The sequence below is a fragment of the Halichoerus grypus genome, chromosome 3 (genome assembly GCF_964656455.1).
Source record: "Halichoerus grypus chromosome 3, mHalGry1.hap1.1, whole genome shotgun sequence".
Taxonomy (NCBI): Eukaryota; Metazoa; Chordata; class Mammalia; order Carnivora; family Phocidae; genus Halichoerus; species Halichoerus grypus.
The window spans coordinates 59,852,096-59,877,122 of NC_135714.1; the positions used below are offsets into that span (position 1 = coordinate 59,852,096).

Sequence of the window (25,027 nt, forward strand, 5' to 3'; positions counted from 1 at the left end):
GCTAACTCTTAGAGAATTGGTACAGCAAGAAGAATAAACAAAGGAGTTAAGAAATGAAGTATGATGGAGGGGCACCTAGCTGGCTCAGTCAGAAGAGCATGTGACTCTTGATCATGAGTTCAAGCCCCACACTGGGTGTATAGCTTACTTAAAAAAAAGAAAGGAAGGAAAGAAAGAAAGAAAGAGAAGGAAGGAAGGAAGGAAGGAAGGAAGGAAGGAAGGAAGGAAGGAAGGAAGGAAGAAAGAAAGAAAGAAGAAAGAAAGAAAGAAAGAAAGAAAGAAAGAAAGAAAGAAAGAAAGAAAGAAAGAAAGAAAGAAAAGAAATCAAGTAGGATGGAGAAAGCACCATTGAAATGGCTTGCCATGGGTTCCAGCTAGATAGGAAGACAAATTTTTACAGAATTTAGCTAATAAACTGAAAATGCAGAGGCACTGAAGGAGTGGAGTTCACATAGGCATGAAGTTTAATGGGAGTGAAATAGGAGAAAAAGTGACTGTTAAAGCAATTTGTGAATTTAAGACCTTGGAATTGGCACAAGATGATGACAATGATGGGTTCTAAAGGGTGGAATGTTTGGCTGTTCCTTTGGGTAGCTGAAGATTACTGAAGAATGTCATTGGAATTGAGTTCAATTCCATGAGGTCACAGTATGAAAAGTGATGAACTTTTTATGAAAAATCATAACATGAACTACTCAAGTGGGAAAATACAGGGAGAGGTTGAGAGGGACATTTTAATCACTAAAAAAAGTGAAAATATTGTAAAAATCTAAAGAAAACAATGTGGGTGTGCATGAGATTGGCAACAAGAGAGGAGAAATGGAGATATGGCAAAGAAACAAAAGATAAAAGAGACTAAGGACCATATGACCCAGCAATTCCATTCCTAGGTATATACCCAAGAAAAATGGAAATATATGTTCACATAAAACTTTAAACAAATGTTTATAGCAGCAATAATATTCATAATAGCCAAAAAGTGAAACTCAAATGTCCATCAACTGATGAATGGATAAACTATGGTATATCCATACAATGGAATATAAAAAGAATGAAGTATTGATACATGCTACAACATGGATGAATCTTGAAAACATTATGCTAAGTGAAAGAAGTCTGACACAAAAAGCCATGTGTTGATTCCATTTATGTAGTGTCCAGCATAGACAAATCCATAGAAACAGAAAGATTAGTAGTTACCAGGGACTGAGGGAGAGATGGGAATGGATTTGGATTTGGATGGGTATGGATTTCCTTCTAGGGTGGCGAAAATGTTCTGGAATTAGATAGTGGTCATGGTTATACAATCTTGTGAATATACTAAAAACCACTGATCTGTATTAAAAGTGTGGATTTTATGTATGTAAATTATCTCAATACAAAAATAGACTACAGGACAAGAAATATATGGCCTTCCCAGAAATCTTTTTCAATAAATTTACATATTTTAGCTTAGAGTAGCCCAATTGTCTTCCTCACTTTAGTGATCATCCCTATTAAATGACTCTTGGCAATGATCATTCTCTACACATCTTGACATCCAAAAACTATGTGCTTGGGTCAGTTTCTTGCCAAACAAACAAACAAAAAATACCTCTCACTTAGGTCCCATGAGATACTGAATTATCATAGGTTTTTGGCATCACTTCAAAAGAGTCACCAAGTGAACAGAAGGGTCATAAAACTTCAGACTACAAAAAGTAGTCTTTATTTTCAGTATATTATAGAGCATGGAGCTATGTATGAATACATCTCATTCTATGAAGAAAATGGACTGACTTATTTTGAAATCCTGGTTCTTTGATGGAAGGACACTTGCCATAGAAGAGGGAATTCTGTTCTCAACCTAGTAGTTGATTCAATGACCTCATTACTACATATAAAAGTGATTAAGATGACAATTAGGTTTGAACACCTAAAGTACAATATACCACTTACTTTGCCAAATTCAACATATATCTATACTATATCATAACAGTGTGAACCTGGAAATCCATTCCTCAAATGTTAAAAACACACATTGTTTGCTCTGGTAACATGCCTCTTACAAAAACTCCCCCTTGACATTCCATCTCCCTCTAACCTCTACCCCATTCCTCTAATCTTTATAACAAAACTTGGGAAAAACTATTTCAGTGATATGATAAGGATGAAAGCCTAAGAGAGAACCAGAAATAAGAAACGAATAGACTTTTTCTGTAAAGTCACTATGGCCTATATCTTGCCAAGGCCATCTGTAGCAGAGATAGTACTAACTACTCACAATAAGCTGGTTCCTTTTTCCTGTATGTATGGCTTGTTTATTTTCTGCAATCTCCGTTGAGATTGGGGTCATGTGACTTAAGTCAAGCCAATGGAACATGAGGTATCTACCATTCCCAGTCCTGGCCCATAAAAATCTCCACACAAGATCCTCCATATTCCTTTTCTCTTTCACCTGGCTATGACAAAGATGACTACAGCATGATCTTGGAGCCACACATTAAAGCTGGTAGAGCCTTCATTCATCTGTGTTCCTAAATGACCAAGTGGGGGAGGGCCAGACCACTGGCCTCTTCACTACCACTCTCCTATTTTTTTTTTTTCCCAAGATTTTATTTATTTGACACAGCGAGAGAGGGAACACAAGCAGGCGGAGTGGGAGAGGGAGAAGCAGGCTTCCCACCCAGTGGGGAGCCCGATGCGGGGCTTGAACCCAGGACCCTGGGATCATGACCTGAGCCAAAGGCAGACGCTTAATGACTGAGCCACCCAGGTGCCCCAACTCTCCTATTTTTTATAGGTAAAAAACAATTGTTGGTGCCATTAGACACTTTGGGGTCTATTTACTATAGCAGATAGCCCAGCTTAATTAATTCACTACCTTATTTGACCTCAGCAGGATTTGACACAACTGTCTATTCTTTCCTTTTGAGATAAACTCTTGAAACTTAGCTTTCCATGACACCAGTACTTGCTATATTTTGTCTCCCTCAGTTTCCTTTGCAGGATTCTCCTGTACTAGAACCCTGAATTTTTTTTTTTTAAGATTTTATTTATTTGACAGAGAGAGCACAAGCAGGGGGAGCGGCAGAGGGAGAGGGAGAAGCAGCCTCCCCGGGGAAGAGGGAGCCTGACGTGGGGCTCGATCCCAGGACCCCGGGATCATGACCCAAGCTGAAGGCAGATGCCCAACTGACTGAGCCACCCAGGTGCCCCTAAAACCCTGAATTTTAAGAGTACTTGAGGGCTCAGTCCTCACTCAGCCTCTTCTCTTCTGTACACTTACTTCCTAGGTGATCTCATCTCATCCACCAGCTGCAAAGACCTATACTGGCCACTCATGGTACTGAGCTCTCCTCAGAGAACTCCAAAATCAAACCACCTGACATTTCTTCCTGGCTATTCAATTGGCATATGAAACTTAACATTGCTAAAAGAGAACTGTTGATTTTTCCCTCCACAATCTACTCCTGCTCCTTCAATATCTCAATAGAGTACAGCTTTCCACCCAAGTTCCATAAAAATCCCAGGGATCATCCTTAAACATTCTTTCCCTCACATTCAGAATCTAATCCATAATTAAGTCTTATAGGTTCTATCTCCACAATATATCTTACTAGCTGACCATTTATCACCATCTTCACAACTGCAACCCTAATCTAAGCCACCATCTCCATCACCTGATATCCCTTCCTAACAGTCTCCACACTAATTCAGATCACATCACCTCCCTGTTCAGATCCTTACAATCCCCGTACAAGGGTAAAATCCAAACTCCAAGGCCACCCACAATTTAGCTCTTATCTCTTGATATCTGCTGTTATGGCCCCACTGGCCTTATTGCCCATGTACACACCAAGCTTCCAAACACAGAGCCAATGCATTTGCTCTTCATTCTATTTGGAATGTCGCCTACCAGATCTTATCAAGACTGCCTTCTCTTTATTTTGGACCTCAAATGTACCTCTTCAGAGAGGCCTTTCATCACCACCCTCGGTAACGATTACGGAACAGCCCATTTCCTGTCACTATTACATTCTTCACTACTTCTGCCCTCTGTTAGCCATGTGATCTTGGAAAAGTAGCTAACCCCTGTGCCTGAATTAACTCTTTTGTAAAATAAACAGTACTCTTCCTCACAGGATTACTGTTCGGACTAAATGAGTTGTACTGTGCCCAGAACTTATCAGGACTGAAAGTACTTCTTTCCTTGTTGCCACCCTCCCTCAAAAGATACAAGTTTCCAGAGGGTAGCCTATATACCTGCTGTATTGCTAACCAGCACCTAGGATGATTTCTGGCACATACGAAGATTCTAATAAATATTCACGGACTGCTGTGTAAATCCTTCTCACTTCTGTCACACATTTGTTACTTGAGTGCCTGCTTTAAAACATCACTCTAAGTCACTTCTGGTAAGTCATCATGCTACGGCTCTCATGTCTATTTTCTAAGTCGCTATCCTTATCACCAATATGCAAGAATTTTTTACGTCTACAACCTTTAGTTCACCTTCTTTCCTTTAAAGATTTTATTTGAGAGAGAGAGAGTAGCAAGCAAGAGAGAGAGAAAGCACCAGCCAGGGGAGGGGCAGAGAAGCAGACTCGCCGCTGAGCAGGGAGCCCAATGTGGGACTGGATCCCAGGACGCTGGGATCATGACCTGAGCCGAAGGCAGGCCGATGCTTAACCAACTGAGCCACCCAGGAGCCCAGTTCACCTCTTTAAAAACAAAAACAGAGCGCCTGGGTGGCTCAGTTGGTTAAGCGACTGCCTTCGGCTCAGGTCATGATCCTGGAGTCCCGGGATCGAGTCCCACATCGGGCTCCCTGCTCAGCAGGGAGCCCGCTTCTCCCTCTGACCCTCCTCCCTTTCACGCTCTCTCTCATTCTCTCTCTTGCAAATAAATAAAATCTTAAAAAACAAAACAAAAACAAAAAAAATTAAACTTAATAGGGTATTCGGTTTTAAAAATATATGTAAAATGATGGGCCCTCAGAAATTATTCCTTTTTACCAGCTCAGAGATGTGGAGTACTTGACAGCTATTTGATTTCTCAATGACTTTTTTCAGTCTACCCCTAACGTGGGGCTTGAACTCAAGATCCAGAGTTCAAGAGTCACGTGCTCTCCCGACTAAGCCAGTCAGGCACCCCTGCAGCGATGGGACTTCTGTCCAATTCTCTACTCTGCCTCATTACTTAATGCTGTGCTTCCTGAATGTAGTTCCTGATTAAGGGAGCCTTAATTTTAGGATCCAACTAAAGCTGGAGGCTGTGATTTTACAATTTGCTAAAATAACCCCAGGATAAAAAAACACTGCATTCAAAGTTTAAATTTCTGGTATTTCAAACTTTTTTTTTTTAAGATTTTATTTATTTGACACAGAGAGAGAGAATAAAAGCAGGCGGAGCAGCAGGCAGAGGGAGAGGCAGAAGCGGGTCCCCCATGGAGCGGGGAGCCTGATGTGGGGCTCGATCCCAGGACCCTGGGATCATGACCTGAGCTGAAGGCAGACGCTTAACCGACTGAGCCACCCAAGCGCCCCTCAAACTCATTTTCTAAAATAAATCATCCTTTAAAGCAGATTGACCCTTTTGGCTAATGCAGTATTTCAAATTATGTCATACTAGTATGACTGCAATATCCTTTCTGAGCTTCAGTCTCCTTGGCTGTAAAATAATGACTTAGCTTGCCTAAATATTAAACCAGATGTAAAGCTACCAGAAGTGTGACTCAATTTACCTTTAAATATTATAGAAAACTCATTTTAGAAATAAAAATGGGGGGGCACCTGGGTGGCTCAGTCATTAAGCATCTGCCTTCGGCTCAGGTCATGATCTCAGGGTCCTGGGATCGAGCCCTGTGTCGGGCTCCCTGCTCTGCGGGAAGCCTGCTTCTCCCCCTCCCACTCCCCCTGCTTGTGTTCACTCTCTCGCTGTGTCTGTCAAATAAATAAATAAAATCTTTAAAAATAAAAATAAAAATGGGTGTAAAGATATTTTACTGGTTGCACTATTATAAAGTGGAAGCATCTGCTTTTCATTGATAGCTGTATGCTATCCAGAACTTGTCATTGTCAATTCCTTTTATCAAAACACCTCCTAAATTCAGGTGCCAAAGAATGAGCTAAATCTATTTCCTTCCCTCTGATGTTAAGTCTTGAATTACAATACCTTTTTAGTTTTCCTGCTTCCATTCTTGTCCTCCTACCGTATTTTTTTTTTTTTAAGATTTTAATTATTTGAGAGACAGAGTGACAGCACAGGTGGGGAGGAGAGGGAGAAGCAGGCTCCCCGCTGAGCAGGGAGCCCCACGCGTGACTCAATCCCAGGACCCTGAGCTCATGACCAGAGCCAAAGGCAGAGACACTCAACCAACTGAGCCACCCAGGCGCCCCTCATACCATGTATTCTTGACATGGCATTATTCTATCATTCCCGTGCTTAATTTTTTTTAACGGCTTCCTGCAGGAATTAGAAAAATAATCAAATAAATTCCTTACCCTGGTTGAGGTGATCTAATCCCCTTATGTCTCCTACACTACCTCTTAACCATTCTGACAACTCTTGACCCCACTTCACCAATCCCAGTGTCTTCCTACCTTCCCTGCTTTTCCAATTTTACAGGCTTTAAATTAGCTGGTCCCTCTGGCTGGAGTGCCAGAATGGGTGATCAGGGAACACCATCCTAAAGTTGCCACACAGTGGCTACATTATCTTAATGCTTTGCATAGCATTTACAACTACACTTCATCATTATTAATAAGCTCAGGGAGATCAATGGACTTCTCTTATTCACTCACATAACTTCAAAATCAAGAACAGTGTCTTGGCACGCAGAGGTGGCTCAATCTACACTTTATCAAGTGTTAAATGATTTGTTATTAACAGTGTTAACAGTATATAGGAAAACACATACACCCATGCTAAAGTATTTACAGGGACCATCTACAGATTAGACTATGGGAGTTCTTTCTTTTGGATTATCTGTATTTTCTATAATGTGCACAGCATGTTTTTAATTGCAGTTAAGTATACATAAAATTGACCATTTCATATACTGAAATAAGGCACAAGCCAAAATTTTACACAATCCTAGACAGCCTGATCTTTTCAGGTCCAGTTTAACATCAAAATCCAAGAGGGTTTCACTGGCACTCCTGCCTCCTCACCCAGAAAGCCTGTTTTCCCTTGTGTTCCACAAAGCATTTTATTTCTCCAATTACGCAAGTGAGAAACTTAGAATTCTTCTGATACCATCCTTTCCCTCACCAAGCCCTGGCCATTTTACCCAAGTCTTTCAAATTCTTTAGATTTCTAACACCAACACTCTAGCAGCACACTTCAGTACAACCTAGTACCACCACTCGAGTATCACAGCTCTTGACTGAGATACTGGCAGTATCCATTTACCTGATTTACTCATCACAGAACTCCTTCAATTTGTTTACTATGTAGCTAGAGACATTTCAAAATAGAATTACGTGGGGGCGGGGGGCGCCTGGGTGGCTCAGTCGTTAAGCATCCACCTTCGGCTCAGGTCATGATCCCAGGGTCCTGGGATCGAGCCCCGCATCGGGCTCCCTGCTCCGCGGGAAGTCTGCTCCCTCTCCTACTCCCCCTGCTTCTGTTCCCTCTCTCGCTGTGTCTGTCATATAAATAAAATCTTTAAAAAAAAAAAAAGATAAAATCTTTAAAAAAAAAAAAAAGAATTACGTGCCCCCACTTATTAAAATTTTCAACTTCCCATTGCTCTTGAGATTAAGACCAACCTCAAGGCCAGCAAGGCCATTTATGGTCTGCCCCCTAGCCACCTTCTTAAATATGCACCCACATACTTCTTACAGCCTGAAAAATGGATAGGAGGGAGACAGAGAAAATTGAGAACAGATGAGACTTCAGATATTTCTAGGTTAAATAGGTCAGAAAAGTGGGATGTTCATTATTAGAGAGCCAGGTATGCATAAATCACTTAAGAGAAAATACATTGTTTTGGACTTCTGAACTTTGAATTAGAATTTCTAGGACTTCAAAGAGGTCCATGGCAGAAAGGATTTAAAAAAAAAGTGTTTGGGGGGGCACCCGGATGGCTCAGTTGGTTAAGCGTCTGACTCTTGATTTCGGGTCAGGTCATGATCTCGGGGTCGTGGAATCAGGCTCCGAGCTCTGCAGGCAATCTGCTTCCTCCTCCCCCTCTGTCCCTCCCTCCACTACTGCTACTACTGCTCTCTCCCAAATAAATAATCTTAAAAAACAAACAAAAACAAAACAAAAACGTATTTGGAACACAGGATAGGACAGCAAAAATGCAATGGAGTCAAAAATAGTAACAGGTTAACACTTGCAGAGGACCCACTACATTGTTTGAGGTGCTTTATAAGATTAAATCACTGAGAATCCTCACAATCACCCACCTTACAAATGAGTAAACAGAAGCACCAAACAAGATCAACCACTGAATGGCAGAGCTGCCACCACTGAAGCCCAGGCTGTCTCCAAAGGCCTCCTCTTGACCATTTTACTATATGGAAGCTACTGAATGGACAGTATGTTGAAGCTAAAGTTGTGCCTGGACTAAATGACACCACCCAGACAAAGTTTACCAGGAAAGAGACTGAGGACAGAAGGGAATTGGGGGTGGGGGTGGTTGTCGTGCCTGGAGTTTTGAGGTGGTAAGATCAAGTACAGAAAACAAGAGCAGTTAAAAGAATACTAAGTCACAAAAGTGAAAGAAGGATTTGAATAGGCAGCCAGCTTTATCAAACTCTTAGAAGGAAAAAAAAAAAGAATCTCCGAGATCAAGGCCAAAGAGATCAATTAATTTGGCAACAGAAGCATAGTAATCTGTCTGTGAATGTTTAATTCTGAATCTGCATTTAGAGCATTTTCCCCAGTATTTGGTAATGCTAAAAACATTTTCCTATTCTGAAGCATGTTAAGCATAAAATGTGCATATATACATAAACAGATTCAAAGATTTTAGTCTCTATTTGTCAAAAGAAAAAAAAAAACAACAACAACCCAGAAACTTCATTACTTAGGAATTATTTGGCTTAATAACATAAATTATTTTAAACAATTACTCTGTATGAACCTACTGAAACCGATCACAAAGGAAAATTTTGTTCATGATGTAATATTGTTCATTTATCCAGTCATTTTAAATAATTTAGAACTCTGGCATCAAACTAACCAAAATAGTCTACTACTAAATAATTAGAAAATCTTACGGAACACAGAATAAAAAGGGAAAAAAAGGGTCTCTGTTCTTCTGTAGTTTTCAAAATAGAAATTATGATGAGCAAGTTGTCCTAATTTAAAGGAAAAATATGAACATCTACCCACTAAATTTTCTTTCACTTGCCACAGACTACATCATATCATAACTGAAATGGAGCATCTTGTGTGGCTGAAATCATCAAATATTTTGTTTCACGTAAGTTTCCTAGACCAAATGATAATTTGCTCCTTCAAATTTGGTTGTTTTCAATATAGTGTAGCATATATATTTTATCCCTTCTAAAAAAATGTTTTTACCTAGTCATAAAGTTAGATCAAAGTTATTACATAATTAAAATTGAAAGTGAATTTACTATACATTTACAAAAATCTTAAGTCTTACTTCCTTGAGAGTATGGAAATAATGATTATTCTGGTTTCTCTCCAGTACAAACTTGTGAAGACTGATTCAAGTAATCTTCATAAACAGTGTTATGAATACATCACCAGGAAAAAATGATTTATAACCATCCCCTTTAATAAAAGTCCCAAGTTCTAAAATTATATATGCATTAGGACCTCATTTTTCATTTGAAATATACTTGCAAATGTGACTAATTATTTTTCCTTTAATATTCTATTAGAGCTTGACAAATTTGTTCCAATTTCTGAATTTGGTCATGCCTATAACTTCAGAAAAACTCAATCTTCCCATCCTCTTTTCCTTTCCTTCTGAGATAGGAGGTAGCAATCCCCTGGAAAACTCAAGTTTTGGTTTTTCATTAAATAAACATTTAGTATAAGTAGTTTAATTTCGATCATTCTCACCTTCCTTAAACTTATTCCCTTATGCGATTCTTTAACTTGTATTCAAGTTAGCTAAGTGAACTGGGATACATCTATAACCATGTTCAAGTTGTACTTAAATGTTTTTACTTTTTTAGACATCAAATTTCACAAACAAGCAGCAGTTGGTTTTAGAACAATTCCTTATTTTTACTTAGGTTGTATGAAATGCAATTAGGAGAAAATACTTTGGAACACAAACCTACAGATTAAATTAGGGACATAGATAAACGCTGCAGACATCAGTAGTTTATTGTTTGTTTAGTCCAAACACATTCAAAATGGAAACTCAAAGAATACTTTTCCACCTGAAACAATTAAACTAGGTTCTACTAGCATATAATGCTTAACACATTACAGCAATAAAGATGGTAATCCATTGTCTTCTATACCTACTAAAGCCAAGATGGTAAAGCCAATTTGGTTGCAATAGTGTCATAAGGATAGAATATTACCATCAAAAAAAAAAAAAAAAAATCAGCAAATAACAGTAATGGTCAATGAATATTTTTACTCTGGTTCACTGAAAAGGGGACAAAATGTTAAAAGTCCACAGTACTGCAGGTGAACAATCACCATGTAAACTTCTCCATGTGATGTTTTAATGTTTTATTCATGGTATGTAAAGACTGAAGCTGAATGGCTCTTTAATTTTCTATTACACTTAACATTTGTCATTACTTTTGGTGCCAGAACACAGTTTTCATGGGTGGCAGGGCAATATCCTAGATTGGAAATTATATATATATTTAAAATGGGAAGGAAAGAAATAAAAGAGTAGAGGAAAAATATGCTATAAAAAACAACAAAACAAAACACTGACAATAAACCACTTATTTAAAAGTAGTTTGAATAAAGGCTTCAAAACTCAAAAGTAATTTTCTGGTAAGAACTTCAAGTACTATACATCAGAAAGTGTAAAAGTGTTCAAACAGGAAAAAATCTTTAAGCCCCCCAAAATGGAAACTATGAGAAATCTGTGTCCCCAAAATATATGCAATAGTGCAAGACTTTTCCCCAAACATGGAAGACCTCATTCAAGGGGGAAAAAGGACAAATTTAATTTCACTTATATTGCCCAGTACATGAAAAACAAAGTATGTGCATCATTTGCTAGTTTACTAAATAGCAAACAGTTTCATAATTCAGATCCAGTTTGCTACTATGTCAAGTGCATTTTTTTGTTTTTACTAAGAATGGAGAAGTCTTCCATGCTAACAAGCAGCTTTAAGTGGTCACACTTAATTTACCTCACTCCTAGCCTGAAACATCAGAAACTGTTATGTACCGAATGCTCCAAGCATAAAATTGGATATCCTTTGCCATACTTGCGGTTTACTGGAACTTGCTATAAAGACAGACAATAATCCAGCAGCTACAAACTTTGCTCACAGAATTGTTTAGAGATTTATGTAAAAATAAAAGATGTCGTCCCAGACTTAAATTCAGAGCCACTCGGGTGCTGACATCAGTTCAAGAATTGTGCAAAATGAATGACAGTTCCCTGCCCCCCAAATAGAAAATGCAAACACTTAGGAGCTGCTGTTCTTCTCTCTGAAAATTGCAGTATCCTCACTTCAGGTTTACTTGCCGTTTATGGAATCTGACTGCTTTAAAAAGGTCATAAAAAATGTACATCAAGTTGACTGACTTTTCCAAGCACCTCTCAAGTGATACGCTTCAACGTTCACATTCATGCTAAGAGAAAAGTCAACAAGAGACTTACTCAAATAACTGACTTCCTCCTCCTTCCCTCTCCCTCCCGAACACACAAGACTCCCTCCCACAGAGAACACAAAGTTGTTAACTGAAGAACAAAGTAAATAATATGCTAGTCAATTTTACTGATTTTAAAGATACTGCAATTTTTATACACTTCAATGATTTTTCAACATTTTGCAGCTGTTTGGCTTTGCAGCACAGCAATTCATACACTATACTGTACAAAATTACCAGCAAGACTGGAATGATGTATTAATAGAAGGCACCATCATGCTTATTACATTACCAGAGAACAAAAATACAGTAAAGACAATTTTCACTGTACACAGCTTAAAGAAAGGAAAAAGGGAGGAGGAGTGTGTTGAGCAGCCAGCCATCCCTGTACTGAAGAGGGGCAGGTAGAAAAATCTTAGATATGGAGCTACTAAATCTGGTCTAATATTCAAGACCATAGCATTTGAAGTTCTGATTTTTGTTATTTAGTTCATAACTAAATGATTCCCTTCTGGAATATACTTGTAGTCTTGTTAAGGTTTATGTGTACACACGCTGGTCACAGCAAGCAGATAAAATGCCCTCATCATTTCACAAACTATTCTCTACTGGAAAAAAAGATGAAAGATTTTTTTTCCCCTGTTGCCTCCTGTTGCAGATGTCAATGTTAATGAGTTCAGAGTACCCATTAGTGCATTCTGATGAGTGCATAACAAGTTTCTGTTGGGTTGTATTTTGGGGGGGAGCCAAGAAAAAAGGCAAGATTCTCCAATTGCACAAATTGCACTATTTGTGTTTCCAACATTAATAGGCAGAAACAGTAACACTTAAACAAAATGTGCAGCAGAGGATTTTTTTTTTTTTGACTCAAAGGACCTGAATTCAGTTGGGCATGTCCTTTTAAGTTCATTTTGTTGTAGATAGTTTAAGATATGGTCATTTCTCAGTCCTTAATTCTCCAAGTCTAGATTTATAAATTAACAATGTGAATCCTGTTGTGAAATTGGGGAAATAATGTCCACCTCAATTTAACTGATAACCAAAAGATGCTTTTCACATCAAAGAAATGATCAAAAAGGCTGTGTCACATTCCAAAGCCAAAAAAAATTAACAAGAATGCAAACACGATGAATAATGTACCACTGCCAAGACTTTGCCAACAGTGGAGCTTCAGCGACGCTGTCCTGTGAAGCGGCCTTCCATCTGCCCGGTTCCTCTTCCAGAGCCCAGTTTCTGTGCCATGCCACCTCTCGGAGGAGGTCCTCTTCCATCCCGGTCACGCATCATTCCACCACCCACAATGCCACGTGGACCACCAGGACCTCGATCATTGCGCCTAATATCCCTGCGATCATCGCCACCACCTCTGGTTTCTCGCTCTCTTGCAGCTCTTGTTTTTTTCTCTTCCACATTTAAACGTACTTCACCTCGGAACATAATTGGCTTTAAAAGGAGAGAAAAAGATTTACACAGGCAGGTTAGAGAGTAACTGTCATGTATTCCTTTACTTACCTAAGTAAGAAAATCCTAACAAAAAACTTCCAGGAAATTTTTAATATACAATCTGTTCCAACCTTCTTCACCAGAGCAAATAATGCAATTTAAAATAATCCACACCTCAAACTGGACTGTCATAAGTAATTAATTGTGTGGTAAAAAAATAATAATAAAAAATAATCCACACCTCAAACTTTAAACTACTAACATATCTTTATTCTTTGCATAAATACCATTTCTGATAAACTATTTTAGCTTCACCATTAAGAAAAGATCTTCCATGGCTTTAAAATGCACCTAATCAGTATTACATACGGAATAATAAAATCTTGAACTATGTATACCCTTTCAGTCACTTACTTTTGCAATTAAGATTCTCTGAACTGGTTCAGAGTCATCAAAAACCACAAAACCAAAGTTTGGAAGCTTTCCCCCAACACCCTTGGTATTGATGCGAAGTTCCACAACGTTTCCAAAACCTGTAAAAATATATATTATTACACACCAAGGGTTAAGTATTTTTTTTCACATTTTTAAATTTTTATTATGTTAATCACCATACATCATTAGTTTTTGATGTAGCGTTCCATGATTCATTGTTTGCATATAACACCCAGTGCTCCATTCAATACGTGCCCTCTTTAATACCCATCAACAGGCTAACCCATCCCCCTACCCCCCTTCCCTCTAGAACCCTGTTTGTTTCTCAGAGTCCATAGTCTCTCATGCATGGTTTGTCTCCCCCTCCGATTCCCCCCCTTCATTTTTCCCTTCCTGCTATCTTCTTCTTTTTTAACATATAATGTATTGTTTGTTTCAGAGGTACAGGTCTGTGATTCAACAGCCTTACACAATTCATAGCGCTCACCATAGCACATACCCTCCTCCCCAATGTCTATCACCCAGCCACCCCATACCTCCCACCACCCACCACTCCAGCAACCCTCAGTTTGTTTCCAGCAATTAAGATTTCCTCATATCAGTGAGATCATATGATACATCTTTTAATAGAATACTTTGTAGCTTTAACTGTTGAGGAGAAATAACCTTAATCTACTTGAACCAATTCAAAACAAATGTTACAAGCTGCTACATCCAGTGACAACCAAGGTACATTCACTCATACAAGTCATTCACGCAAAGATGCCAACAACTAGCCTGGCCACTTGGTTTGTTACCCTTCTGAATCAGTCCTCTCCAAAGGAAAGTTGTATGCAAGGTTTTACAAAAACAATGATATTTTCTATTTCTGACTTATATTTTCCAAAAGAATCCCATCCCCAAATTTAAGGTTGAATCAGCTCTTTCTTTTACCATCTCCAACTAGGCCAGTCAACACTAAGTACAGTCATGGGGAAACATCTAATAGAACCTTCTACTCCCTTCTGATCAATTAAAGTGATTGGCACCTGGAGACCTACAGTTTATAGAGAAAAGTTTTTCTAAAAAGTTCTAATTCCATTATGAGAAAAGCTCTATTCCCCCCTGCTTAATTTTCCAATAAAGCAAAATAAACTACTCACTCATGAAGAACTCTTTCAGTTCATTTTCATCAATATCATGTGGCAAGTTACCAACAAAAAGTTGATGACTGTCTGGATAGCGAATTATTCTACGGTTGTCAGATTCGTTCTGTTCAATATCTCCTCGGCCTGAGAAAAGGAACAGGACAGATATTAAAGTTTATAATGTCACATAATAACTAAGCTCAAAGCAATGAATGTACAATAGATATTCTTGTTTTAGTTTAATAAGAGAGTGAACTCCTTGAACAGAGGTGGAAGTGCCTATTATTAGTAGGTTAGTTAAAAAACAACATGACACAAAGTGTAAAGTGAGGGTATTGACTAGACCGCTAAAGTACCTTCTTCTAGATCTACTGGTCTGATTATATGAAAGTCCAACATTAGTACAAATGTTCCTCCTTAACCAAACTCTTGCCATCACCCAGGAACCAAACAAATTTCAGATATTGTTTAGTATTTTGAAGTTTGCAAATTAATCTTTGGTTGCATGAAATTATAGCCAAATCAGTAAATTTAATAGTAATAATATCTTATTTAGATAGCCTGTACTGATCCTCCCAATAACACAAAGAACACAGTGAGGCATATTAAGAAAGGCATCACATAAGAAAAGTTTGTGTAATAACTAAATGGCATAAGAGAAGCTCATATTTTAAGGGTCTCACTGAAGACCATAAACTCAAGCAGTAGCAAAGCTAGGACAAACCCCAGTTCCCATGACTTCGGTTTAGTAACACATCACTTTATTTTACTTTTGTGGGAAAAATTACGTATGCTATTAATAGATACTATCTCCCATCTCCTCCCAAAAGCAATCTAAACATACTTATAGAATTCAAATAGAGGTGCTACATATATTAGCTAACAATGGAAACAAGTCAAAAATCATGGCAACTTACTTAATACCTAAGACAATCAAAATAAGAAGAATCAGGGTGTGCTTATTGTTTATCTGTGAAGAGATAAGAGTGCTAAGTAAGAGAGTAGGTTATTGGCAGCTCGGTTTTGAATTCTTAGAACCAGTGACAATAACCAAATAAAATCTGTCTCAAAATTTTTACACCTTCAAAATACATGTCTCCATCGCATGGCATCTAATCCTCCCCTACAAGTCAGTTGTTCTGCCCCAGACTGTACTTTAGCAAGTTACTTAAACCTTTAAGAAATTTTGTATTGAAAGGAACTATATATAAAGCACATTATAGTATTTTAAGTTCAGTCTTTTCCAACTTTCCAAGTACTAAATGCGAAAGGCCACAGAGGCGGCTGACTCACCTGGTCTTGGTCCTCTAGGAGGGAAACCAGGTCGTTCTCTAGGTCGTTGTTCACGCACACGAGGTGGCTGAGACTGAACTTCTGGTTTAGCTTCAACTCTTGGCTAAAATACAAGGGAAAAAACACATTATAAAGAAACTCATTCCAGAGGAGACAAAACAACTAAAGCAACTACCAGCAAGTCACCAGCACACAAAATGGTAATTTTAAGTTTAGAATATTTTTAACATAGTGTCCTATGTATGTGAAAAATAAATTTTTATAAAGATATTCTGTACCAATCTAGGACTGTAGGGTAGGTTTGTTTTCCCATTCAAGGATATATAACTCAAAATAAGCTGCTTTTTACAACCACATTTTTTCAATAAATTTCCACACTGAGACAGCATTAAAGGTACTGCTACAAAAGTCACAAAAATGCAAGATGAGCCACTCCATGTAAATGCATATGCAAAATAGCCATCTTTATTTTACACAAAATTATGACACATACTTTCTAATTATCTAGCTGCCCTTCAAATGTAAGTGCTTAGCCAGTATCTTCTAAACCCCACCACATAAATAAATCTTAGAACAATGGATAGTTCAAAATACACAATTCAGCTTACTCTAGCAACTAAAAAATCCTACCTTTAAGTTAAAATTAAATAAACAAGACAGAAACATGTATAAAACACCTCAGAATCAAGGAGTCCTTTAGCTCCCTATTGTTCTTCCTTATGGAAAAGGTAGGCAACTATTTAAGGACTGACCCCAACAATTTTCTTTAACTGCACCTTGGGGCAGGGGCAGGCAAGGAGTAATAGGACATTTTAAGAGGACTTCCAAAAATTTCTGCCAACTGCTGAATTACACATATATAATTAACTATTTTACAACAAAGTAACATCTGCATCTTCTTTTACCTTTTCCTCAATACAGTGGCATTTTCAGTATTCCCATACTCTTCGGCCATCTACTGCCCAAATATTTATGGTCCAAGGAAGAGACAAAATATACCTTCAAAGAATGCTGAAAACACTCAGCAGGATATGAAGAAAACGTTCTCAAAGTCAGAAAACTAGTGATTTCAGCCTTTCTTCATGTCTGATCATCTCTGAGGACCTCAGTCCAGCCAGTGTCTCAAACTTTTTCATCATTTATATGACTGGAATATCATAACTTACAAGGACAAATTTTGATATGAAGAGTTATGTTTCTTCCAAAAATGACAATTTACTTTAAAGGATTTCACCCACTGTAATCAAAAGGCATATTAATTCCTATCCTAGCAGTTTTTAACAGATGTCTCTTTCCAAGTTGTTTTTCCATGAAGATTTCCCATTTCCCTCAAGATCAAGTTGCTTCCCATGTTCTAAAACTTTACTAGTTAAAAAAATAATTTTTTTAACTCTCTCCAATTTTCTCAATTACTTATATGTATTTATTCCTCTAAGGACTGTATCTTATCTTAAATCATTTCTGTAACACCCAAAAACCAAGCACAGTGATGTTAGGCATAGATGTTCAGTAACTCTTGGTTCATTTAAAATTAAATTACATTTTTAGTTCTTTAACATGTTCTGTGCCTGACAAGGGATCCTATGTTATAACTCTGGGAACATTGCTATTTGTATTTGGAGTTTAACACTATATGGTAATTTGACCCGAAATGTGATGCCTAAAAAGGGCAGTTATTTACGAATTTCACTACACTAAGGGGGCCTAAAAGCACCAACTTACTTCAGTATGAACATAAAACAGAATTAAAGAATAGATGTACCCTAACAAAGTTTGATGAAGCTAGTGTGTTTAGGAAATTAATAAAAATAGCAAATATATGTAGCTTTTAATCTAAAAATTTCAGAAAAACCTTAGACACACTGAATCCAAAGGATATCAAAGAAATTAAGAGGTGTCCTCACTGACCTAATTTAAATTTTTTTCAAAACTGATTACCAAAACAAAAATAACGGCAAGTAGCAAAACAGAAAAATTCATTATCCTTTAAGGATTTAAAATTAAAAACAAACAAGTAATTTCCAATATCTTTCAAATAATTCATACAGTGATTTAGCAACCTGACTTTCAGAAGGTATTTGAGGATGCTAATGCAAAAAAAAAAGAGAACAAGATCTAACAATATTCCTTTCAATAACTGATTAATTTATGTCAACTAAGCCAGCTGTGCATTTATAGTTCTTCAGGCTCAATTTCATGATTAGAACTATTTACTCCAACAAGATAAAATGTCTTAACATCTCACATACTACACTTTAGAGCCCTACAAATTAATCCCATGCAACCACAAAGTGTGCTCAGATGACAAATTCCACAAAAGAAGGTCAAACAGAATATGAAATAAAAATGGAACCATCAAATCAAACCAATGACAGCAGGTAAAACCACAGTAAGTTCTTTAACTGAACATAAGCTACTTAGATAATCTAGTCAATTTCCAGACAAAACCTTTTCACCAAGAAATTAACTTACCTACTTCTAAGTTAATTCCTACCAATACACTAAATTAAATTTAATTCTCCTTTTATTAAACTACGCTAAAAGTGTTAAGGCAATGGATATACTACACCAAAGTAATTAAATTGAAGGATTAAATCAAATGGAAAAATCATGAATCCATTCTAAATATAGCCTAAAAAGATCAGAAAGGTTTTTTGTTTTGTTTTTTTTTAAGTTTTATTTATTTAAGTGAGCTCTATACCCAATGTTGGGCTGGAACTCACAACCCCAAGATCAAGAGTTGGATGCTCTACTGACTGAGCCAGTCAGGCGCCCCAGAAAGTTAAGGCTTAAACTGTACATGTTTAAATATGTCTTAATAAGGGTATGGGTTAGAAAATACAATCTAATCTCCTACAATTAAAAAAGAAAAATAACCTCACAACTAAAAAAAAAATTTTCCCCTGCGCAAAAGGATAGGATTTAATGTAATTCAGACATGCCTTAAATATAGTACTCTTCTTTGATGTAAATGGAGATACATTCCCCTCCAGAGGAATAAAGAAACCTATAGGTTTAAATGAGTCACAAAGGGACTCTGGTGTCTAACTGCATGAATTCGAAGCCAAGCCATATGCTATTTATACAGCTGTCTGATCTTAGGTTGAGGTACTCTAGGCCTCAATTTACTCATCTGTGAAACAGGAACAGTAACAGTAACCACCCTTACAGGGTGACTGTGAGGATTAGATGAGAATGAATATAAAGTACTTTGCACAACGCCTGGCACATACTAAAGGCATAATAAGCATTAGCTATTTTAACTTTTAACTAGCAGTAAGAATAAAATATAGCCAACACTCAGAAGATGAAGTAACAATCCAAAGGATTCCAAATGCAAATCTGATAAATCAAGCATTTCAAAAGAAAATTCAGACGTCACTCATCAGGTCTTCAGAAGGGTTGAAAAGCACAACCAATACTTGACAAATTAATTTTCTTCACTAAAACAGAATTCTGGTTTGGATCTGACATTATTCAACATTTCCTGAACGTTAGCTGAAAAAACAGGTATCTTGAGGCTATGTATTCTGCTATTATGTAGCTGACTACATGTACCAAACACCATAAAGACTGTCTAATGATTACTACTTTTTTGAAACCTCAAAGTTTCACTGTTTAGAGCATATAAGAGGCATATACAAAAATAATTGTATATGCACTAACCATTTTAAATGTAAATTTTTTAGCGGAATAGTTTGACTCAAAATGTAGAAAAAAGAATTGAATACCTTTTAACTGCACTATAAATTTAATTATATTTTTAGTTAATTCTAAACTATATCTAATAAACATCAGGTAGCCAGTGTCTTATTTTCAATGTTTTTGAAAGCTCTGAAATGGGTAAGATGACAAACAGATGAAAAGCAGAATACTGGAATGATCAGTTAAGTGAACACTACAGTCATAAGTTGGTACAGGCTTCAATTAAACAGAGTGAACCACTTACAGACTGAGAGCTTAGGCAGTGTATTTTTAGAAGCTGTTTTTTTTTTTTTAAAAAACAGTGATTTTTATAATGCCATACTACTTTGTGCCTTTCCTTAAAATATTTTTGCTAAATAAATTTTAAAACTTTAAAAGGAACATTTTTTTGTTATTTTAAGAAGCCTTTTAAATGACTCTATCTATCCATCTATCTATCAATCAAACCAACTTAATGTGTATTTCACACCCAAACCCCAAATACCACCTATGCAGATGATAGAGATTTGGCATTTAAAGTGGGTGCACTGACATTTAATACAATTTTTTTGTATATTTAATCCATAATTTCTGATTGACTCATTTAAAGAAGTATAAAAAAGATAAGCAATTGGCAATGTAACAAGGATACAATCCAATGTGTTCACAGATTGGTTACCTGTGAGACTGGTGCTTTAACATGGGGTGGAATTCCAGAGGAAGAAACAGTACCACTAGGAGGCAGGTTTTTACTGGTCACTGAAGCCCAGGAGAAAGCCTGCAGGAAATGCAACAAACCTAGACTACTAATCATGGAAAACCACCAACATTCCTATAGGGAAACTTCCAAATATATATTTTCTTTTCATTTCTAAACTATTGTTCTATATTGGAGGACTCCTCAAAAGAAAGGCACACACACACATGCCAGTCTATGTGCCAGCTTTCAAAATCTCATTATGCAAGATTATTTGTTTCGTCTGAACTACTAAATAAATCCACAAGCAAGTTCCTATTTGCTCTAAGGAGATGAGCAATGGCAAACAAAACCGCTAACTACACATGCTAGAAAAAAAAGAACCTAATAGAACCAATTTCTTTCCCCTTTTGGGGGAAGATAAGGTGTGTGATGGTGTTGAGGGGAAGGATAGGAAAGAAGAGAGTACTCACTGGAAACTTTAACAGACATTCACAAATTGAACAAGGAATCTCCTCTCACTACTCATATATACTTCAACCTTCTACCTTACAGAAAGATAAAAGATGTTTTAGGTAGGCTTAAATGATACACTATGGGTGTCACTTATCTTTCCAAGATAGTTTAATTGGTGTATAAGGAAATTGCTCCCATTTTAACCAGAAATAACGGTATCTCTTCTTTTAATAGGCCAACTTGTTTAAGTTGGGAAATTTCATGACTCCAGTTGCATCCGTGCATAGAGGACTTATACAGAATGGAAGAGCAACTCTCAGCTTTATACATGGACTCAAATAATTTCATGTAAGAGACTAAACACTGCATACAGACAAGGATCAATTCTAAGTTTCACTCTTAGGGGTATTTGGGGAGGAGGGGGAGTGTGAATACAAAGAAATTTCCTCAGGATTGCAAAAACCCCACAGCTTTCATTTCCATAAAAAAGCATAGTTTACTATATTAAACCATTTAACATAATAGAACAAAGGTCATGCTTCATCAATGGCACCAAATGTGAAAGTGTGCTGTTACAGGCCTAAAGAGTTCCTCTGATCTAACCTTTGGTGGTTCCTGTGGCAGAGAAACAGGTTCAGCGGGAGGAGGAGAAGTAGACTTCTCCTCTAACTCTTCTAAGTTCTTCTCCTCCACTTGCGGCTTTAGTTCTTCAGTCTTTGTTTCAGATTCTGGCTCAGGTTCAGGTTCATGAGAGGATTCTTCCAAAGGCTCCTCTATGCCATTACTATAATAAAATATTTTGTTCATTTTTCAGTATGAGTGAAATGATCAGTTCTAATAAAACAAAATGTAATATTTCTCTAACCTAATGGGCATAACTAGTAATAAGTTGTTTTGAAGCAGAAGTCCAATAAGAACTAGAAGGCAGAAGGAGTAACAGTCTTAAGCAGCATTTCTTTAACCCCACCATTTTTAAATGGACTAAAAATGTTTACTTCAATACTACCTATAAACAAACCACATATTTATAAAAATAAAATAAAATGCTCTCTGTGTTGTCCCAACTATTCTGCATTATCAGTAAGTAAACACTGTTTTGGGCAAAACCATGTTCAATTTTTTATGTAAATAAAACTCTTTCCAAATTTCTTGCATATATATATATATAATATATAAAAATATATATTTTTTATATATATATTTGAGCACTACATATAGTGCTCCAATACTGGCCTGACAGGTAGCTTTATCAAAAATTTACTTCTAACAGTAATCCTAGGAACAAAAACCACCTAGCAACTACATTATAGCTTAGACCAAATCTGGCCTTGCAAACACTATTCTTACGCCACAGGGTGAGCTTCATAGTAACCACTATCAGCATTTTCTTGTACAGGTTCTGGAGATGGTTGCCTTTCTTCTTGTTCCTCTTCTACCTCATCTTCTGATTCTGACAATACAGAACACACATTTCTTTTTTAAGAGACTCAACAAACAATTTCATATGCATATTTTAAATGTTTAAGGAAGTGATAGGATAGTTTTAAAAATTGACCTTTATTGGGCGCCTGGGTGGCTCAGTTGGTTGAGGGACTGCCTTCAGCTCAGGTCATGATCCTGGAGTCCCGGGATGGAGTCCCACATTGGGCTCCCTGCTCAGCAGGGAGTCTGCTTCTCCCTCTGACCCTCCCCCCTCTCATGTGCTGTCTCTCTCTCTCTCTCATTCTCTCTCAAATAAATAAATAAAATATTTTTAAAAAATAAATAAATAAATAAATAAATAAAAATTGACCTTTATCTTACAAAGGCATTCAAATGCAGTATTCCCTGTTCTCTTAACAACTGAAAAGCAAGCAAGATGAAGTTTGGTATTTATTTTTATTTTTTTAAGATTTTACTTATTTGGGGGCACCTGGGTGGCTCAGTTGGTTAAGCGACTGCCTTCGGCTCAGGTCATGATCCTGGAGTCCCAGGATCGAGTCCCGCATCAGGCTCCCTGCTCGGCGGGGAGTCTGCTTCTCCCTCTGACCCTCCCCCCTCTCATGCTGTCACTCATTCTCTCTCAAATAAATAAAATCTTAAAAAAAAAAAAAGATTTTACATATTTGTCAGAGAAAGAGAACATGCAAGAGAGTAAACACAAGCAGCGGGAGTGGCAGACAGAGGCAGGCTCCCCGCTGAGCAAGGAGCCCGATGCAGAACTCGAACCCAGGACCCCAGGATCATGACCTGAGCTGAAGGCCGACGCTTAAACAACTGAGCCACCCAGGAGTCCCTTTATTTATTTATTTAAGTAGGCTCTACACCCAGTGTGGAGCCCAATGCGAAGCCCAACGCAGGGCTCAAACTCATGACCATGAGATCAAGACCTAAGCCAAGATCAAGAGTCTGACACTTAACTGACTGAGCCATGCAGGTGTCCCTATTTTAAAAAATGATCTAGTAGTAAGAAAAGGAAAGGATAGGAAATAAATTATTTTAAGCTGTAACTCAGTTTCCTATGTCACATCTATTCAATAGTACAATAATGAAAAGAAAACTAATAAATGAAAGATAATTATGATACAGCCAAAAAATTGACAGCCAACAGAGATAATATTAAATAGAAAAGAGCAAGCTTTGAACCAGCATAATTCCATTTTTATAAAAATATCTAAGGATGGGATACAACAAAATTCTATAATAGGCACCAAACTCTTGGTTATATATAGAGGATGAGACTGAAATTTGTTTTACTTTCTATGTCTGATTTTTATATAGTATCATACAAACACACCTATTTCTTTTTAACAAAAAGGAGAAAAAGGGGTTTGACTCAGTTACAATAGAGGCAAATTTCTTTAAGTTTCGTACTTTTCATGTCCTTAAAGAATACTGATAGAAGCCTTCTATCTTAACCTCACCTTCATCAAGCTCTGGTTCAGAATCACCAAATACTTCATCTTCATAACGAAACATATCATTGTGAACATAAAACTTATTTGGAACAGATCCCTACAGGAAAACAAAATCCAAATATTCCATTAAATACTCATAAATGTGGCACTGCATAAAAAGAACAAATTACATGGCATATGCAATATCTATTTTAACACTACAGAAATATGTAGACTCAGTATAATTTTCTAAAATTAAACATGCTATATTAATATAAAGTATACTATAGAAGGTCATTCAAATATTGGAACTCAAGAAATGGGTACTCAACAGAAGAGAACCAAGACTAATTAACAAATGAAACTTTGCCATTTTAACATATAACTTACTAAATAAGATACTTTTTATATTACTTTTGTAATCTTAGTAAACCTATTGATACATTCGTATCAGTAGACTTTAACTTCTAAATAGGCAGTGAAAAAAATAAAACAAAAAAGACAGGCAAAGTGCGTACACACACAAAGCTCAAATTACAGTTGACCCTTGAACAACACAAGTTTGAACTGCACGAGTCCACTTACACATGACTTTTTTCAACACGTTACAGTACTGTAAATGTGTTCTCTTATGTAATACCATTTTCCTTTCTCTAGCTTACTTTATTGTATGAATACAATGTAGAATTACAGAATACATATAAGCTATAAAATATGTGTTAATCGACTATTTATACTATCAGTATGGCTTTTGGTCAACGATAGGCTATTAGTAGAGTTAAGTTTTTGAAAAGTCAAAAGCTGTATGTGGATTTTCAACTGCCCTGGAGGTCAGTGCTCCAAATCCCTATGTTGCTCAAGAGTCAAATGTTTATCAACGGGTTCAATACCAAGTTCTCAAGTTTAGCTACATGCATATATAAACCTGTAAGAAGAAACTCTGGACACTTCACGCAACAAATAACAATCAAATAAAATCATACAAATGAAAACTTACTTCAGGAGCCAGAACAAAGGTTTGCATAAACTTCCTCTCTGGCTGTCCACTATTAGATAGCAAACCCATAACCTGGACAACTACTCCATCACTCAAGGTTGCATGAGCATCCACATGACGAATTTTAGTATGACATTCACTGAAGTTCAGAGATAATACTTTGTGGTGTATATCCTTTAATAGAAGAAAGGAAGAAAAAATACAAACTGTTGTGATACTTCATTACTTCATACTATAGAGCTTCACTGATTTCCTC

General features: G+C 37.0%; 1 protein-coding gene across 4 annotated transcripts in view; it reads right to left on the reverse strand.

The window, feature by feature from the left end:
• Window positions 1–10,276: 10,276 nt before the first annotated feature.
• The window catches only part of G3BP2 (G3BP stress granule assembly factor 2), a 76,821-nt gene continuing 62,070 nt past the window's right edge, over window positions 10,277–25,027 (reverse strand). For 3 of the 4 annotated variants that reach the window (XM_036109362.2, XM_036109360.2, XM_036109361.2), the window contains exons 4-12: window positions 24,772–24,945; window positions 23,802–23,892; window positions 22,246–22,348; window positions 21,502–21,682; window positions 20,425–20,523; window positions 16,062–16,164; window positions 14,784–14,912; window positions 13,621–13,739; window positions 10,277–13,206 (exon numbers count right to left, since the gene is read on the reverse strand). In XM_036109362.2, the coding sequence (XP_035965255.1) occupies window positions 12,934–13,206; window positions 13,621–13,739; window positions 14,784–14,912; window positions 16,062–16,164; window positions 20,425–20,523; window positions 21,502–21,682; window positions 22,246–22,348; window positions 23,802–23,892; window positions 24,772–24,945 (1,272 nt within the window). In that variant the 3' untranslated portion in view covers window positions 10,277–12,933. The remainder of the gene's footprint in view (window positions 13,207–13,620; window positions 13,740–14,783; window positions 14,913–16,061; window positions 16,165–20,424; window positions 20,524–21,501; window positions 21,683–22,245; window positions 22,349–23,801; window positions 23,893–24,771; window positions 24,946–25,027) is intronic. The other variant, XM_036109363.2, reaches the window with a different exon arrangement.